The 18564-nt window shown below is 41.3% G+C and overlaps 1 protein-coding gene and 1 non-coding gene across 2 annotated transcripts in view; both read left to right on the top strand.

The window, feature by feature from the left end:
* LOC139441962 (uncharacterized) overlaps positions 1-18564 on the top strand; it is a 48184-nt gene that overhangs the window by 26572 nt on the left and 3048 nt on the right. The window contains exons 12-24 of the mRNA XM_071222707.1: positions 7-120; positions 2182-4458; positions 4736-4899; positions 5202-5309; positions 6559-6668; positions 7238-7328; positions 7738-7839; positions 9656-9743; positions 11064-11177; positions 12723-12762; positions 16490-16639; positions 17358-17500; positions 17983-18086. Coding sequence (XP_071078808.1) covers positions 7-120; positions 2182-4458; positions 4736-4899; positions 5202-5309; positions 6559-6668; positions 7238-7328; positions 7738-7839; positions 9656-9743; positions 11064-11177; positions 12723-12762; positions 16490-16639; positions 17358-17500; positions 17983-18086 — 3605 coding nt within the window. The remainder of the gene's footprint in view (positions 1-6; positions 121-2181; positions 4459-4735; positions 4900-5201; positions 5310-6558; positions 6669-7237; positions 7329-7737; positions 7840-9655; positions 9744-11063; positions 11178-12722; positions 12763-16489; positions 16640-17357; positions 17501-17982; positions 18087-18564) is intronic.
* On the top strand, positions 15473-15544 carry Trnap-ugg (transfer RNA proline (anticodon UGG)). The gene has a single exon. It is a non-coding gene; the product is annotated as a tRNA-Pro (tRNA).

Raw genomic sequence — 18564 nt, 5'->3', positions numbered from 1 at the left:
ATACAGGGGAGATACTGAGCGGCACCCACAGTGCAGCTGCCGGGACAGAGGGAGCTGGACCCCAGGAGGGAGGGGACAGAACTGCCAGTAGTGTGCAGGGCACTGCCACGCCCAAACATGGTGAGTTACTCTCATGGGTTCATGCCTTTAAAACATTACCAACCCGTGAAGATTCGGGGTAGAATAGGTCTTCAGCAACCCATCCTTGCCGTGAAAGGTGACTCTGCTTGTCGTAAGAGGCTACTAACGTGATCGGGTGGTCAGGCTCGCTGACTTGGTTGATGCATGTCATCGTTCCCAATTGTGTAGATCGATGCTCATGATGTCAATAACTGGATTGTCTGGTCCAGACTCGATTATTTACAGACCGCTATCATATAGCTGGAATATTGCTGAGTGCAGTGTAAAACAACAAACCAACCAACTAAAACATTACCTTACAACAGTTAACATTGGTTAACTTCTTTGATTCTTCATTTAGAAGTTGGAATACTAAGTAAGGATAAGAATTTATGGATGAACAACTTCTTTAATACAATTAAGAGCAACGTTTCGTGTAGGTTCTAACACCGTTATCAAGCAAGTGATTTACAGAGTCTGACTGACTGACTGATATAGGAGATTTAACGTGCGCTTTCCGACTGTAGCGTATTTTGCACATAGTGTAGTAGGCAAGTATATATACAAGTAGGAGGCAATGTTTATACAGTAGAGTAGATATTGTTATACTGGAGTAGAGAAGGCTGTTGTGTACACAAGGGCAGTGATGACAGTCATTGGTGAAGTCAGTGCCTTAAACAAAGGATGAAGCCAGTAATCTAAACAACGTGATTATGGCTGATTGGGGTCTTTGATGAGTTGATGGTACGCGGGGGGTATGTAATAGCCTTGGTCACGGTATATTGAGGGTTGAAGTCTTTGGATGTTGATGGCTTCTTGTAGCTTCCTGATCTTGAAGTCTTTGAGGTTGGTGGCGAGGGTTGTGACCCTCTCCCACTGGATGCTGTGGCTTGGGTTGTCACGGATGTGGTCTTACAACAATTGTCGTCTATCTTTGAGATTATAGTCCAGTTCATGAAATTGATATTGCTTCTTCATGGGGGATTATGTCTTTATATTATTTAAATGTAGAATTTTATAAAAAGAACAGTAATAAATGTTTTAGGTTTATTCAAATTGTGACAGTTGTGTACTTCCAAAAAGGGTTCAAACGAATTGTAAAATGATCAAGACAAAACAGATATCAACAGTGCTCAAAGGGCCGGTTTTATGATTCAATGTTTTACTGATTCACTGACCCATGTTATCATAGTTATGTTCTGATTATTATTTCCCGTTTCAATGTGTTGTGTAATCATGAAGATATCGGTAAGAATAGGTCTTCCGAAACCCATGCTTGTCATAAAGGGCGATTATGCATGTCGTAAGAGGTGACTAACGGGATCGGGTGGTTGGTTGATGTCAATCACTGGATCGTCTGGTTCGGACTCAATGATTTACAGACTGCTGTCATATATCTGGAATAATGTAGAGAGCGGCGTTAAACAACAAACAAACAGATCAATGTGCTGTATGTTTGCCTTGTAGAAAACCTTGTCTGTCAGTGATGAGTATTAAAATCAAGCAAAATTGGAAATTTTTATTGACAACATTTCATTTGCTCAGAAGTTTTCGTAACACTTGCCTGAGAACTGATTTCATCATGTTCATTTTCTGAACACAATTGTTATAAGTGTGTGCAGTATAGTTGGTATACCGGTATATTGCAATACGTCTGTCAGCAATACAATTTTTGCAATACAACGCGTGTGTATCAATATTTTCTGATACAGTTACAAAAGAATAAATATATAATTATATATATTACATCTACTATCTTGGATGGACTGGTTTCCTATCTAAACCATGTAAACAGCACACGCTTCACACTGTTGACGTTAACATTCCATATTGATGACATAATAGGAAGTCTCGTTTATCCATACTACCCATCTTGCAATCTAAAGTCAAGATTATTGAATGAAGGAGTACTATTTGAAAAGTACAAATATATATATTAATTGGACCCCAATACGTATTGCAATATGTATCACTGTACAGCGCTCCATATTATGATATATTGATATATGATTTATGTGCCAATATGCCAACCTTAAATATTATTTTCTCATTATTCTTCAGCAATTGTAGCGGCAGGGAAGGCTTCCTCTCCGTCAGAAGTTACCATACGCTTTGGGCATCAGGAGATAGATGCCGACATGGAGATGACGGAAGCATTAGACCCAAAACTCATCATCAGCAGCAATGGCGGGGGAACCACCATTGTGAAAAAGGCACCAGATCTTTTATCCAGATCTCATAAGAGAGCTCTGACGGATGTCACAGCCGATTTTGGGGCCGATGGACTCAAGACTCGGAGGGATGAGGGGAGGCGAAGAATACCAAGTATCTCTCCCGTGGACATGGAGAAAGAAAACATCACTGTGCATTTCAAGACAGCAGACACGCAGGGGGACATGGACTTCACCTCATGTTTGACCACACAGGTGGAGCGGCAGGACAAAGAGGGGGTGGTGTGTCAGGAACACCCCACCACCAGTGTCTGTCTTGAGAAGACCCAGATTTTTGGGGCCTCAGGCGATGTTGGCAATATGGAGTTCACAGCTTGCCTTGAAACTATTGAAACGGCAAATAATGTGAGACAGAATGTTATCACTCATATTGATGACACTGTATCGTTTAAGCAGAAAGTACCTCTGCCTGATGGAACAGGGAAGGCTGAAGGTAGGGTGGCTGTCTCGAGTTCCACCTGTCAAGATGTGACAAGAGTTTTTGGCAAGGAAGACATGACCGCAGCCATGGAGTTGACAGGATGCCAGGGGATGCTGAGTGTCAAGCAACAGCAACAGCCGGACATTACATGTTCAGAGAAGACCAGGGTTTTCAACACCGAAGACATGACCGCAGCCATGGAGTTGACAGGATGCCATGGAGTGCTGAGTGTCAAGCAACAGAACCCTGATATTACATGTTCCGAGAAGACCAGGGTTTTCAACACCGAAGATGTGACCGCAGCCATGGAGTTGACAGGATGCCATGGAGTGCTGAGTGTCAAGCAACAGAACCCTGATATTACATGTTCCGAGAAGACCAGGGTTTTCAACACCGAAGATGGGACCGCAGCCATGGAGTTGACTGAGTGTGTCAGTGCTAAGGTAAAGAGGGAATCGTCAGAAGGTAAAACCGATGATAAAACTATTCACTTTGAGCGACGAGGAGGATCTATGGAACTTACATCGTGCCAGCCAGGAGTAATGTCGGCAACCCAGGGTGATGTTCAGTCTGACACAACCAGAATGTTTGGTGCCACGGATGTGACAGCAGCCATGGAGATGACAGAGTGTGTTAGTGCAGTCTCCACAGCAACAGCAGCAGCAACAGATCAAGATGATGTTCAAGAATCTAAGGATAAAGATAGTACCAAGGCTGAAGTGACTGAAGATGGCAGGGAGGCTAGGAGAGGTGAAAGAGGCCGTTCTTTGCCAGGAGAATCGATGCCCTCTGACAAGAGCCTGCAGCAGAGGAGGAGTCAGTACAGTGGGATGGTGAACGCAGCTCCTCCTCAGGTGGACGGTTTTAGCACTCAGAGTCTCAAGCGCAAGCTCTACAGCTTCGACATGATGATGGCTGGAGCAAAGGCCAAGACGGTGAAAGTAGCCAAGTTAAATAAGGAAGAAAATTGTGGTGACAAGGCTACAGAAATATGTTCCGACAATAACACAAAGGTTGGACAAAGTCATGAAAGAGAGCCTCAGATCCCATCTACAGACTCAGCACCATCTTCCACCAAGACAGGAGACATGTCAGGAAAGGATATGCCTAAACCGTCTCCTGTTGGCACCACAGTGGACCAGGCTGACCTGACTCACACAGCTACTGACATCCTGAAGCTGGGTGTTCCCGAGGGTGAGTTGAGTGCCCTGGAGATGCTGAAGATGGCTGCCCTGGAGGAGGACACAGACATGCTGGACGACACCAAGCTGCTGGAGCTCCACATGATGGCCAAGAACACTAAACACAAGCCAAATACCGACTCACTCTCGCAGAAGGGTCAGGCTGATGATGGTCATGTCAGAGCTGAGAAAACAATCCTGGAAGAAGAAGAAGAAGATACTAAATCTCAGACCATCGACTCGGAGGAACCACCTGCCTTACTGCTTGATGAAGACATGAACCTCACACAACATAATACAACCACAGGACTGGCATTGATCCTGGACAAGATGAACAAGTCAAGGGTTTTGACACAAGGGACATCTCCTGTCTCGGGCAAAACTCCAGCGAAAGAGAGGACGACAGTTGCCGTGGGCAAACATGGCAGTCCCGAGCCGATCTCCTCTGCTGACAAAAAGAGACCTAAACTTGAAGTGGAGGACCCTACTGAGGTGACACAAGTTGGTAAGTGGTCAGGTTGGCTTAGTGGCAGAATAATCTTTTGAATAGATCATATGATTCAAGGAAGTAATCATGGTCATTTATTCTTGTTTCAGGATTTATTTGAAGTTTGACTTTAATTTCACTACAAAATTTGTTCTGTGGATTAATGATACTGAAACTATGTGTGCGAATTTCAAGACAAGACCTCTGAATATTTTTTTCCTTTTGCTCAGCCCCGTTACTATGTATATAATAATGAAATGATCAAGGTCAACCTGGTTTTGACTTTGACTTTCAGATTCACAACCTGCAGATATTCTTCCGATTAGTGACAATGACACAGTTACCTCCCTTGATTCTGCCAATTCGGAGAGCAGTGAGGAGCACACTAGGGGGCACCACTCACAGTCTGCCATATCTCTGTCCCAGTCACTGCTGTCATTCAGTTTGCTGGACAAAAAGGTGAAGTAGTGTGGTTGATACCAACTTATGTAATCTCTTAGCATGCTGAGGGAATGCCATATTTTTTAATTTCTGAATTACATCACCTCGTTGTTGCTATATACAAAAAACCCAGTGATTAATGCATAAATTACCAATCTATATTAAGTGACATTCTGAAAGGATTAGTTGTTTTCTCATAAAATCATTATTGAATGGTATTAACATTACAGAGTAGAACCCATGCAGTAAATGTACTTTGCTCACAAGGTAATATCCTGCAGTGATGGTTCCATTACATCAGTCTGCTGCTTGTCTTGTAGTATGATGAGAATGATGGTCCCTGGGACTTCGGCACATTCTGTGAGAGAACTGGAATATCTCAGTTCAAGCCCAAATGCAACAGAAGAAGTAGCATCAATATATTACCGGTATGTACAGAACATCCAGGTACCTTGAATTTTTACTTTGCTTGGAACGGCTTTGGGTTGTGCTGATAGAAAAGTGGTTTAGACATGTTAGAAGAATACATTAAATTTAATAGTTCACAATGTGTGGATGTTACAAAATAATGAATCTGTGATCATGTGGACAGTGGTCATGATTGATGGATGAAATAACAGACACCTATAACTGCTCCTGATCATCTTCCCGAGGCAACTGTTCACTGACTATAAAAGTCCAGTTTCCACCCTTGCCGAACTAGGCTGGTATTATAGAGTTACATTTTGGCTTGACTAACGAGTCTATGCATAGTCCAATCAAATTTGCGCACCGATTTCGGTCGATTGCAGGATTTGCATAGCATGTGCACCACCAACTTGTTGTCAGCAGATATTTTCCAAATCTTTTCATGTTTTTAATGAAGGTGCTCATGTGATTTGATGTACTTCATGATGTAAGACCCGTTTTATCACAATATAGATCTTGATTGTCGATCAGATCGTTTTGACTGGGTGTCACCATTTTGTGTGAAGCAAACGCAAGTGAATCTGATTGGTCCATACGACAGGCATAGAAGGGACAAAACTGGTAATAGCCACTGGAGGCGCTACGATCGAGCCCAGGAATTCCAGCCTAGTTCGGCAAGGGTGGAAACTGGACTTTTAAAGTCCATTAACTCTCTTGCCTCGGGAAGATGGCTCTTGATGAGCTGTAGGTACAATGAATATTACTGTGTATATTTTTTTTCTACCCATCTTTAGTGACATGTTGAACCTGCTTGCTTCTCAGCACAGCTCCACATGACAGCTATTGTGGATATTAAATGAAATATTATATTCATATGTGTATTGTACTGTGTATGTGTATTGTACAGAACTTGTCCAAATCCATATTTGTTTCTTGTTCTAACTTTTGGGTTCCGTGAAGATTCTTGGTTACAATTGTCCTTCAGCAACCCATGCTTGTCTTAAGATGCAACTAATGGGATCAGGTGACTTGGTTGACGCATGTCATCGTATCCCAATTGCGTAGATCGATGCTCATGGTGTCAATCACTTGATTGTCTGGTCCAGACTTGATTATTTGCAGCACGCCGTGATTTAGCTGTGATATTGCTGAGTGCAGCGTTTAACAACAAACAAACAAACAAACAAATAAACAAACATTTGGACACTTGTTTTGTGAAATCAGTACTCCATGCAACATGTTTTGATCTGTATGGGTGTCTCCCTGCAGGCGCTAGAAGCAGACAGTCTGCAGGAGGTGCTCCGTCTCCAGACACTGACGGCCACCGAGACACAGGTGAAGGACGACATGTACGAGAGACTCCAGCAGCAGATCGAAAGGTCAGTGTCTGCATTCAGAGAGATTCCAGCCTAGTGTACATCCTCTGTACATGATGCTTGTCACAAGAGGCGCAAAAAAAACCCATTTGCATACATTGTTCAATATATGAAACGACCTTTGATCTTGACATTGTTATTTGTTATTTTAATTAATCAATCTGTAACAAGCGTTTAATTACTAACATCCTGTTTGAGTAATAAAACACCAACTTCCTGCGTCCCTATTCCACACAGTTAATGCCTGTCATGGATAAATCCCCTGAGTAAACATGAAGGCATCTTCAGTTTTGTTACTAAAGTTGTGACATGGTTATCAAATGGATGTGCAGACAGAAAGAAGACGTAATGTCTTAAAGAATCAGTGGCAGACGCAGACAGACTGGGCATTGGCCCATGTCAAACATCGGGGAACCCATTTTAACACCACTAAGGGGAATCCCCACAGTGGCAGAATTTTTTTCAAATATAACTTGGTCATGCATTTGTGATTAAGTATGCCCTAAAGTATCAAAATCTGCAAAGTGCTATTACAGAGTAATGTTGTTCTGACATCAATGTCTCCCTGACAGGGATGAGGAAGAGGTGGAAGGACAGCAGCACATTGTGTCAGAGAAGGAACCGATGCTCTTCAGTCAGCTGAGAAACTCACAGATAACAAAGGTACAGTTGGTGGTTAGCCTCGATTTATCAGATCTATTTCACACAAGGGTACAATTTGTGAAGCCCTTGATGTCAAGCACCTTGCTATCTACTGCTTTGGTGCCTGTGTTACATGACTGCTTGCTCCGTTTGTCCACCCAGTCTTCTTGAATGTTTACCAGTCTTGATCCAGCTTCGAAATTGGTCTTCAGCAATCCATGCTTGTAGGAAGGGGCGACTAATGGGATTGGGTGGTCAGACTCACATGACATTGTATCCCAATGGCTTAGATCTATGCTCATCATGTGAAGCACTGGAATGTCATGTCCAGACTCGATTATTTACAAACAGCCATCGTGTAGCTTAAATATTGCTGAGTGTGGTGTTATACAACACACAAACAAAATTTGAATGTTGGTCCTTGTTTCAGGAAGAGGTCCACTCCTGCTACAAGGCGTGTCAGCGCTGGGCTAAAGCGAAGATGAAGAGGGAGCGTGTTGCCATATCCAAACAGTGTCTGCACAACCTCAAGGTAGGGATGTTGCCATTTCTAAACAGTGTCTGCACAACCTCAAGGTACAGGTGTTGCCATATGTAAACAGTGTCTGAACATCCTCAAGGTAGGGGTGTTGCCATCTCTGAACAATGTCTGCACAACCTCAAGGTAGGGATGTTGCCATTTCTAAACAGTGTCTGCACAACCTCAAGGTAGGGATGTTGCCATTTCTAAACAGTGTCTGCACATCCTCAAGGTAGGGGTGTTGCCATCTCTGAACAATGTCTGCACTATCTCAAGGTAGAGGTGTATACATCTCTAAACAGTGTCTGCACTATCTCAAGGTAGGGATTTTGCCATATCTAAACAATGTCTGCATGACCTCAAAGTAGGGGTGTTGCCATCTCTAAACAATGTCTGCACAACCTCAAGGTAGGGGTGTTGCTATATCGAAACAGTGTCTGCACAACCTCAAGGTAGGGGTGTTGCCATCTCTAAACAGTGTCTGCACGACTTCAAGGTGGGGGTGTTGCCATCTCTAAACAGTGTCTGCACAACCTCAAGGTAGGGGTGTTGCTATATCTAAACAGTGTCTGCACAACCTCAAGGTAGGGGTGTTACCATCTCTAAACAATGTCTGCACAACCTCAAGGTAGGGGTGTTGCTATATCTAAACAGTGTCTGCACAACCTCAAGGTAGGGGTGTTGCCATCTCTAAACAGTGTCTGCATGACTTCAAGGTGGGGGTTTTGCCATCTCTAAACAGTGTCTGCACAACCTCAAGGTAGGGGTGTTTCTATATCTAAACAGTGTCTGCACAACCTCAAGGTAGGGGTGTTGCCATCTCTAAACAGTGTCTGCACGACTTCAAGGTAGGGGTGTTGCCATCTCTAAACAGTGTCTGCACGACTTCAAGGTAGGGGTGTTGCCATCTCTAAACAGTGTCTGCAAAACCTCAGTAGGGGTGTTGCTATCTCTAAATAGTGTCTGCATAAGGTAGGGGTGTTGCTATTCTCTCTCATACCGCTAGTTTGTGTTATGCCCATTGTTTCGGTAGATCGTTAATCTATCTTAGTGACCCCACGCGTGCAACGTGCTGAGGTCACGTAATTCAATTCCTATGAGAGGGGAGCAAGCCTCAATTCATGGTTTTGCATCCTTGTATAAGGCACATCGCGGTTGGGGTATAAATTGGTTAGCCCCCACCTCTGCATGTGATATATCCATGTTACCCTTGAGGAGGGCGCTTATGTATACATAATAACTGGTTTAAATCAACAGAGATTGTTTATGATGTTACGCTTTGTTAAAGATATCTTGTAGACTGAAACTCAGGCATCATTCTCTAGCCTCTGCTCATGACTCTCAATACATATATGACCGCCTCTGTGGTGTCGTGGTACAGCATCTGCCTGGAGGGCAGAAGGTCGTGGGTTCGATCCCCCGCTGCACCCTACCAGAAGACTTAAGAAGAAGGTACTGGTTGTTACCCTGCCTGGTACTCGGCATTAAGGGGCTAAAACAAGGACTGGTCGGCTCGGAATCAAGATACTTTGTCTGAGTGGGGTATTTATGTAAAACTGCGGCATGGTGTCTCAGTGCGCTGGCTCTATAAATTGGCATTAGTCTGGACTATTAAAGCGATTGGGGATTGGCGAGTGGGGATTAAAACACCCACACGTCGCTATGCATGCATGTCGCTCTATTAGAGCAATATTCTTGAATTAAACCCCAACTAACCTCACCTCACCGCAAGACACATGCAGGGAATTCTGATGACCCTGCAGTGGATCTCACATCTTTAACTAAAAATGTATGTTCTTTGTGTGTAGATTGCTGTGTGTTATTGCAGGAGGAGAAGGAGAGACTTTGTATTGGGGTGAATGAGGTGGTGACGCAGGCAGAGAGAGTCATCTCCGACCTAGCATCTATAGACAACTGTGAGTACATACTACTGGTTGTGTCACATCAACATCTAGCTGAACAGTCTCACTAGGGAGGGAATTTAAATGCTGGCCCATATGACCAAGTCTTGTAGAAATTACCTTGGGCTAATAAAATTATGATTCTACTGGCCCTTTGGGCCTGTAAATGTTTTCACACATGCTATAAATTACATGTTGCCCTCTCGATTCCGACTGTCAAATCTCTGCACCAGACATTTAGCACAATCTTCCGGGTCGTTCTTGTAATAAACAATGTTAAACAATTTTAAAACACTTGATGTATATGTTCATACTGAGTCTTAATATTTGAATGTATTTCTCATAAATTAAAGATTGAAATTTGCAAGTCTTCTTATTTGAGAAGTTCAAGTAATATTTTGCAGGTCTTGCAGAAAACAATTCTGACAAGCCTTGTTTGTGTTTTGAGTTAACTTTCCTCCCTGATCACTCTTATGACAGGTCTGGGTCAGTGTTGCTACTCATTATATATGTATTTTGTAAACCAAATACACATTGCATTCATTATCTGATGCTCTTGACATACGGTATTGGAGATGTTGACTCTCAGTTATAGTAATGGCCTCAGGACAAGATAATTGATTTTATGATGGGAATTGGCTTGCCGTTTTTTGATATTAATGGGTACAAAGCAGGACAAAGTGATGATAAATATCATATTGTTTTTGTGAGTTTCCTGTATATACATGGTTGAATGTGAATGTTTCCGTCTTTGTACTTCTGAGATTGGTCTTATATCATAGGTACTCCTTAAATATTACATTATGTTACATTACAGTCTTTTGAAATTATATTATGTTTCTCATGTATTTCACATTGTAGTCTTCAGGTTGTTTACCTTATATCACATGTTTCACATTGCATGGGTTTCACATGGTATTTTTCACGTTAAGGGATTTACATGGCATGTTTCACAGTACATGTTTCTTATGATGTGTTCCATATTGTGGGATTCACATGGTATGTTTCACATTGTGGAATTCAAATGGTATGTTTCGCTTTGTGGGATTCACAAATGTTTCACATTGTGGAATTCAAATGGTATGTTTTTCATTTTGGGATTCACGTGGTATGTTTCACATTGAAGGATTTATGTGGTATGTTTCACATTGCGATATTCATGTGGTATTTTTCACATCGCGGGATTGACATGGTGTGTTTCACATTGCAGCATTCATATGGTATCTTTCACATTTACATTGGGGGATTCACGTGGTATGTTTCACATTGTGAGATTCACATAGCATGTTTCACATTGCGGGATACACATGGCATGTTTCACATTGCATGTTCCAGTGCTGGCTGACATTGACAGTCAGCTGGAAGACCTGGGTGAGGAGCCTGCTGTGACAGAGATGGAGGCTGAGGAAGTGGCCCGCCTCAAGGAGCACCTGCTCATCCAGACTCAAGGTGACATACAGAGAGAATTCTACACTCATTCTCGTTAGATACCATTTTAAGAAACAAGTGGACTTTCTATGGTATCTCACCGAGCAAGAGCGAGGTCAGGCACCATAGAAAGCTCATAAGTTTCTTTAAATGGCTGTGCAATAAAAATTGTTCGGTTTCCCTGATCTGTCAGCTGAATTTATATTCAACAAAAATGGAAATCAACAAACTCATATGCTTGCATGGTAGTGACAGCTTCGAATGAAGGGCAAGGAATAAGAAAAGACAACCGTGATCTACACAAGAGATAAATAGGGAATGTTATTCTTCACATTTGGGTGCTTTGGGCCACAAACACAGACGACAGGCACACTTCCACAGAGTTTTCGAATGATTTGTATCGGTTCACTTTGAGTGATCTGGTCGTGCATGTTTATTCATAAACAAACATCTTTGGAAGCAATGTCACAAAATAGGCTTTGAAGGGGACACTGGCAGCACAACCGAAGTAGGTCTACATATCTGTCCAGACAGTTTAAACTGACTTCATTTCACCACGCTTAACATTTTATGTTAAATCAAATTGAAAGTTGCGAAAGTGGTCGGGTGTGTCACGCTCATAGAGACCCTCGATCTATCAGTAGTCATACATTGCAATGGATATACATGTAGCTCGTGTATATAATGTCTGTAGTAGCTGTATGCATAACGAATATAGAATACAAAGCGAAGTTGATGAGTGTGACTGTCTTGTTTGGTTTAAAGTGTTTGTTAATTCTCTCGCATTCATGAGATCCCTTTAGTTCTGCCTTGTAGTTGTAAAAGTTAATGACGTCTCGTAATTTTTTTATGAATGCAAAAAGTAATTCAGGTGTTATAGGGGTCATGGTTATCCAATCAAACGAAACAAAACGAGGTCAACCTTGTAAGACACGTGTGATGTACGGATTTAGTATCTTACCACTTGTATCTTCACCATGTGGGTAATAAACAGTACTCTTTCACCTCATACATCATGAGACATAAATCTGATTTGATGCATGTTTGGGCTGGAATGGAAGCGGCAGCCTACATGCATTTTCACATAGCTCATACAACTCATTGTAGTGCCTATCATTCATGTTTGACACACTGTTTCCTGGATTAGTGTAAACCTTTGGTACATTTTCATGTAAGCCTTTGGTTTACACAGTCTGCTAAAATCTAAAGAGTATTCCCAGCATGTCAAAATGAAAAATATCAATATTTATGAGGCTTCTGATATTTTTGTATATGCTTCTGTGAGAGCGAAGAAGGAAATGTAATTCACTGATCCACCAGGCCAACATGGATCTTGTTTCAGTTGGGGCGGTCGGGTACCCTGGTGGTTAATGCGTTCGCTCATCCCCTGTTCGAATACTGACATGGGTACAATGTGTGAAGCCCATTTCTGGTGTCCCCTGCCGTGATATTGCTGGAATATTGCTAAAAGCGGCATAAAACCATACTCACTTGTTTCAGTTACCAATATTATTAGTTACCATCATGGCTGAAGGACAGTGACATAGATATATTTACTGTTTTCAGAGTTGAGGAAGAGTGAAGAGGAGAAGGCACTAGCATTAAGGTAAAGACTTTCTATTGTGTTTTGTTCAATCGGATTTAGACCGCCTCTGTGGTCTTGTGGTAGAGCATATGCCCAGAGAGTGGAAGATCAGGGTTCAATTCACAGACACGTCATACAAAAAATGTTAAGAGAATGTACTTGTTGTTACTCTGTCTGGCGCCTGGCATTAGGGGCTAGAACAAGAACTGTTCGGTCCGGAGTCAGCATACTGTGTCGGAATGGGTTTCATGTTAAACTGCAGCATGGTATCTCAGTGGGTTAGCACTATAAAATCAGCATTAGTGCAGACTACTACAAGCAGCCATGTACATACACATTGTTATATATAAGTACAATAATCTCACCTCACCTCACCTCACCTACATCTGATTTAATGCTATGCTAGTGTGTTGCCATGGATGTAACCTTCTTGGGAGAGGGGAAATTGTTCATGCTTCAAGTCATTTTTGTGTGTGTGCGGTCGTGTCTGATTGTGCGTGTGCTCTTTTTCATTTTGTGGGGGTCAGAATAATGTTTTCATTTCTTTCTCCTTGCCTCAGAAATGTCTGAATTTTGTTTGATTCCAATTTGTGAGACCACATAAAAATATAACTGAAACTTTGGCATGATTATCTCATTTCTCCATTCAATGATATTTTGTTTCCATGGCAACCATTTTGCTATTTTGCACCATTTTTTGTGTAAAGTGAATGGTTTATGTAGCCATGGAAACAGCTTCTAGTGTTTTACTTGTCTGGTGGCTGACTGTAACTTTGAAGAAAATCTCACCCTTGTGCATGGAATCACTGTTATATAACTTACATCTCACATGTCTCCAGGTGAAAGAAGAACGTATTGTTTGCTTGATTGATAATTGGTTATTGGTTAACAACTGATGCAACCTACAAAGATCTTACGACTTTGATTGATTGATGTTTGATTCGTATTGTGCATGAAACGTAAATCAACAGAATCTGTATGTTATGGATGAAACGTGAAAAGGTCTTCTAGTTGCCACAATCACACTACTTCCTGAATGTCAGGATATACTGGTTGATCAGGTGACCTGTAATCCTCCATAAGCCAAACTGCCTGAATGTCAGACTTGTTATAGAAAAAAATCTAGTTCTGCTTAGAACCGACTTGAGAAGTTGAGGCCAGATTTGTTTAACTCTTTGGTTAATGAAAGTCAAGAGAGCTGTGTCATGGCCTGCTTGTCCAGAGTTATGTGTCGTCTGTAAAGATCTTCTCATAAAAATGAAGCTGAAACTTGACATGTATGTACTCACCACTGACATCACCTGAATCTGTTCAAGAGGCTTAAATTCAATTTTCAATATGGCAGCCATATTATATTAAAACTAACTTTTATACTTAGCTGACACCACAACACACCACACACCACACCACACCACACCACACCACACCACACCACACCACACATCACACACACCACAAATTACAAATTCAGAAAAACAAGTTCATAGTAAGGTAGCACAGAGCTTGATTTTTATACCACTCATTGAATGCTGCAAGTTTCTTGATACGTCTTTTTCTATGAAACAGTTTGGTGTCATTATATTCCTTATGGGTGCTTTTCTAATAGCTATTTTAATTTGTATTTCTGCTGACCAAACTAAAAATACTCAAACAAACATGGTTGACATACAAAGAACTTGAAATAGTGCAAAAAGTAACTTGCCTGGGTTGTGAGAAAAGGTGGCCTGGTTGTCTATTGTGCAGAGTTAAGTCCCTTGGATATGCCAGAATCCCAGAATTTGGGTTTGAATCCCATATTCGTCCTCATTATGATTTTTGTTTACCCTTCCCTATGCCATGGATGTCAGCAAAGTAGTAAATGTCAAGGAGCTGCATCACAAGGTTTGCCTCTTCCATGAAGCCGAGATGCTGGGATGTAACTGAAGTACTATTCAATGTAGTGTAAGAAACAACTCACTGGGACATAAGACACATAAAGAAGTTTATTTATTTGTGAGATGGTTCATGGAGCCATTTGATTATATACTGAGGATATTATTTTGAGGACAATGAGATTGTTTGTTTGATGTTGATCATCTAGGAAAACATTTTCAATGTAAACATCAGAATCATGACATTAAATTGAAGGTTGATTTTACATGTTTCTAGACAGTAACTTGTTTTATTTTGCACAACAAGGTTTTCAATTCATGTTAACACAAAACCTTATTACTTATAGAGGTTTATACTGAGTGTTCTTGCATCAGATTTTTGTTGCTGTGACTTTGCAAAATTTAGGGAGACATCAATAGAAACAGGAAAATAATTTGTTTGCCCTGCATCACAAGGCTGCTTTTCTTTACCAGCAGTAAAATATAGATCAGTACACTATAGCCCCACATAGCAGGGCTTAAACGTGATGTTAAGTAGCCTGGCTTTCAAGCTGGAAACAGAGGAATGTTTATGGCTTGACTGTGTCTATAAATAGCCCATTGATATAGGAGTCCCCTGACAGGTGCCTGTCGGCTCATGCTATCTCAATGAGAAAACTGACATGAAGGAGTACCATGTCATTCTGTTGCGTATAATAAAATAGCAACTGTAATAAAATTAAATGTTGAAATTGTGCCAAATCTAAATTGGTATACATGTACCAGAATAATCCATTTTTTAAGGATAAATATGGAAAACAAACCAACGTACTGATCTTAGATATGTGTAAGTAAAGCACTTCAGATCTCTCCCACAGCTTGGCTTGTTGGTCTAGGGGTATGATTCTCGCTTTGGGTGCGAGAGGTCCCGGGTTCGAATCCCGGACAAGCCCGAGTAATTTTTTATTGGCACTGATGTGATTTGTTCCTAATTTTCACAAAATCTAGTTGACATGCAGTGAAACCTGAATAGTCCATGTTATGTAAATCTAGTATGAAGAGGCTTATTTTTTAGAAGATCTTTGTTTTAGAAGGTTTATGAATGTTAAAGGCTCTGTAGCTCACCAGCCATTTTGTGGAGTATTTGGAACATTTGATCTTAATGGTTCACTATTCAGGGTAATGATAAATATGAAAGTTGAAAGTACAGAACATTCTGTACCACATGCCTGCAGTATGCATGTACCGGTACATGGAATAACACAAAACATGCAGACATGTCTCCATGGATGAAAATAATATTTACAATATGGCTGCCATTTTTAAGATAGGATCTGAATTCTATAGAGACACCACCACACACTCATCAATGCAAAGTTAACTTTGTAGCCAGGGTGGTTTCAGAGATCCACGCACGTCACTATATAAGTGGTTTATTGGTCTGTCTTACATGACGTCATTTAATATCAGTTGTCAAATTGAGAACTTGAGCAGCAGACAAATGACCTGACAAGAATAGGCTAGTCTGATGAAACAGGAGGCTTCACAATGGTTACCCGTGAAGATCCGATTTAGAATAGGTCCTCAGCAGCCCATGCTTGTCTTAAGGAGCAACTAACGGATCGAGTGGTTAGACTCGCATATCATTATATGCCAGTTGCGTGGATCGATGCTCATGATGTCAATCACTGGATTGTCTGGTCCAGACTCGATTATTTACAGACCGCCGTCATATAGCTGGAATATTGCTGAGTGTGGCATTGAACAAAAACAACAAATTTCAAAATGGTCCTGGTCTTTATGGGAAAGTATGTGATTTATGATCTTAGCACAATGACTGTGTCTGTCTCTGCAGTCAGGGTGTGTAAGCCAGTGCTGTGTATGTATTGTGTCTCCAGGCAGCAGAGTGAGTTGAGACAGAGGCAGTCGGCCCTGGAGGCGGAAGGCCAGAGACAGGAGCTGCAGATGCTGGAGGGCACACACACCGCTGCCGCTGATGGAGTGGACGAGTTGGACAGGCTACAGCACAGGCTTGGGGCACTCCACAGGTCAGTCAGTGTCATGGTTGTATCTTAGGTTAAACCGTAAAACATCAGTCAAACAATTTGACATATGTGCAAAAATCATTATTGCAAATATTTCACAATGTTAGGTGCTTTCAAATTCCCTGTTCTTACTTTTAGCTCACCTGACTAAAAGTCAAGTGAGCTTATGTAGTGGCCTGTTTGTCTATCGTGTATTGTCTGTTGTAGTCTTCTTCTCAGAAACCACTGGACCCACCATTGCTTGTCTCCACCAGTGATGTTAGAATCCGATTTTCATTATGGCCACCTAGGCAGCCATATAATGATATTGAAAAACATCTTTATGGACATTTCTCTGCCATTTTTGTACAAAATGTAATGATATTTGGTACATGTGTAGTTAGCATGCTTGGTAGTGGGGCTCAATATATATGTGTTCCATTTTTTCATAGATTTTTGGTGACCATGCTCTTAAATTCTCCCAATGCATATTTGGCCCAGTTACTCCTCTTCTCGCAAAGAGAGAGCCAAACTTGCACTGGCCTCTATGTTTTAACTTTTATGATGATATCACGTTTTGTTCAAATCGTGGATTTAAGTGTTAGCTTTACTACAGTATTTACAATGAAAATGATTGAATATCAATGCTGACAGCAACTTTTGTTAAGTGGCTAACTTTATTGTCTACATATCCAGGTGATTATCATGTCTCCCAACACCTGGTGTTCCTCCCATGTTGCAGGGTGCTGGAGTGGAGGGTAAAGGAGCGGAGTCCTGCCCGAGATGTTTTCCTGTTCCTGTACGGCGGAGTGGAGATGTCTGTCACGTACGACGTGGTGCAACACAAGACAGTAGACTCTGTGGTCCTCACAACGCATCTAGCAGGTACTGCTACTCATCAGACACTTGGCTGTAGTTACTGAAGTATTCAAAATAACAGATTGTTTTATCAATATCGTTATTCATCAGGAAAGGTTGTTGATATATTTTGCTCTACACCAGGGGTGTCATTGATTGGAAAGTTTAACATTGATATCATGACTCAAAAGTATCATAATATATCGATATATCAATTTATAACAAAATTAGTTATTCTGTATGTGTATAGATACAAATATTCCTATCTAGACCTTCAATTAAGCAACTGAATGCTAACTATGAACTAGGCTGATCGGTCAATGAATTTTTGCGTTGTCAAATTTAAGCATGGTAATCTTAACAAATGTAACAGTGGTTGTGGCATTGAATTAATAATATAGTTTTGATATTCATTAATTTGTATTGATACAGTAAGAACATTGAAAATGTATTGATATGTATCGATATTTCGATATACGATGACATTCCTACTCCATAATTGTCACTAGATTCCTCTTCACCGTGGTCGCACCTAGCCGGTCGTCTGATTGTGGACGGTGTGGACTGTGTGAGACTGAGGGACCGCTACTCCAGCAGGGACAAGCTACCACAGGTAGGGCAAGTTGGCCATGAGGTCCACTCCGACAACCAACTGCAGAAAATTCAGTTATTATTATACCCCCGTTTACGAAGTAAATCGGGGGTATATAGCCTTCCGTTCGTCCGTCATTCCGTCCGAGCTTTTGTACGGCCCATAACTTTTTAACCATGCACCCTAGCTTCACCAAACTTGCTACACACATTTACCACAATGAGTACTTGTGCCTTTTGCTAGTTTTAAGATTCTGAATTTTTAATTTTTGCCGTTTCCATGGAAACATTAGGAACTTAAACTTTTAGGGTGGGTGTTTAGTACGGCCTATATCCTTTTAACCATGCACCCTAGCTTCACCACACTTTGTACACACATTTACCACAATGAGTACTTGTGCCTTTTGCTAGTTTGAAGATTCTGAATTTTTTATTTTTTGTTGTTTTCATGGAAACATTAGGAACTTAAACTTTTAGGGTGGGTGTCTTGTACGGCCTAT

Source organism: Haliotis cracherodii, unplaced genomic scaffold (assembly GCF_022045235.1).
Source record: "Haliotis cracherodii isolate W230 unplaced genomic scaffold, xgHalCrac1.p SCAF_5, whole genome shotgun sequence".
In the NCBI taxonomy this organism is placed as follows: domain Eukaryota; kingdom Metazoa; phylum Mollusca; class Gastropoda; order Lepetellida; family Haliotidae; genus Haliotis; species Haliotis cracherodii.
The sequence above is the reverse complement of the archived record's forward strand: the minus strand, read 5'-3'. Positions and strand labels throughout refer to the sequence as shown.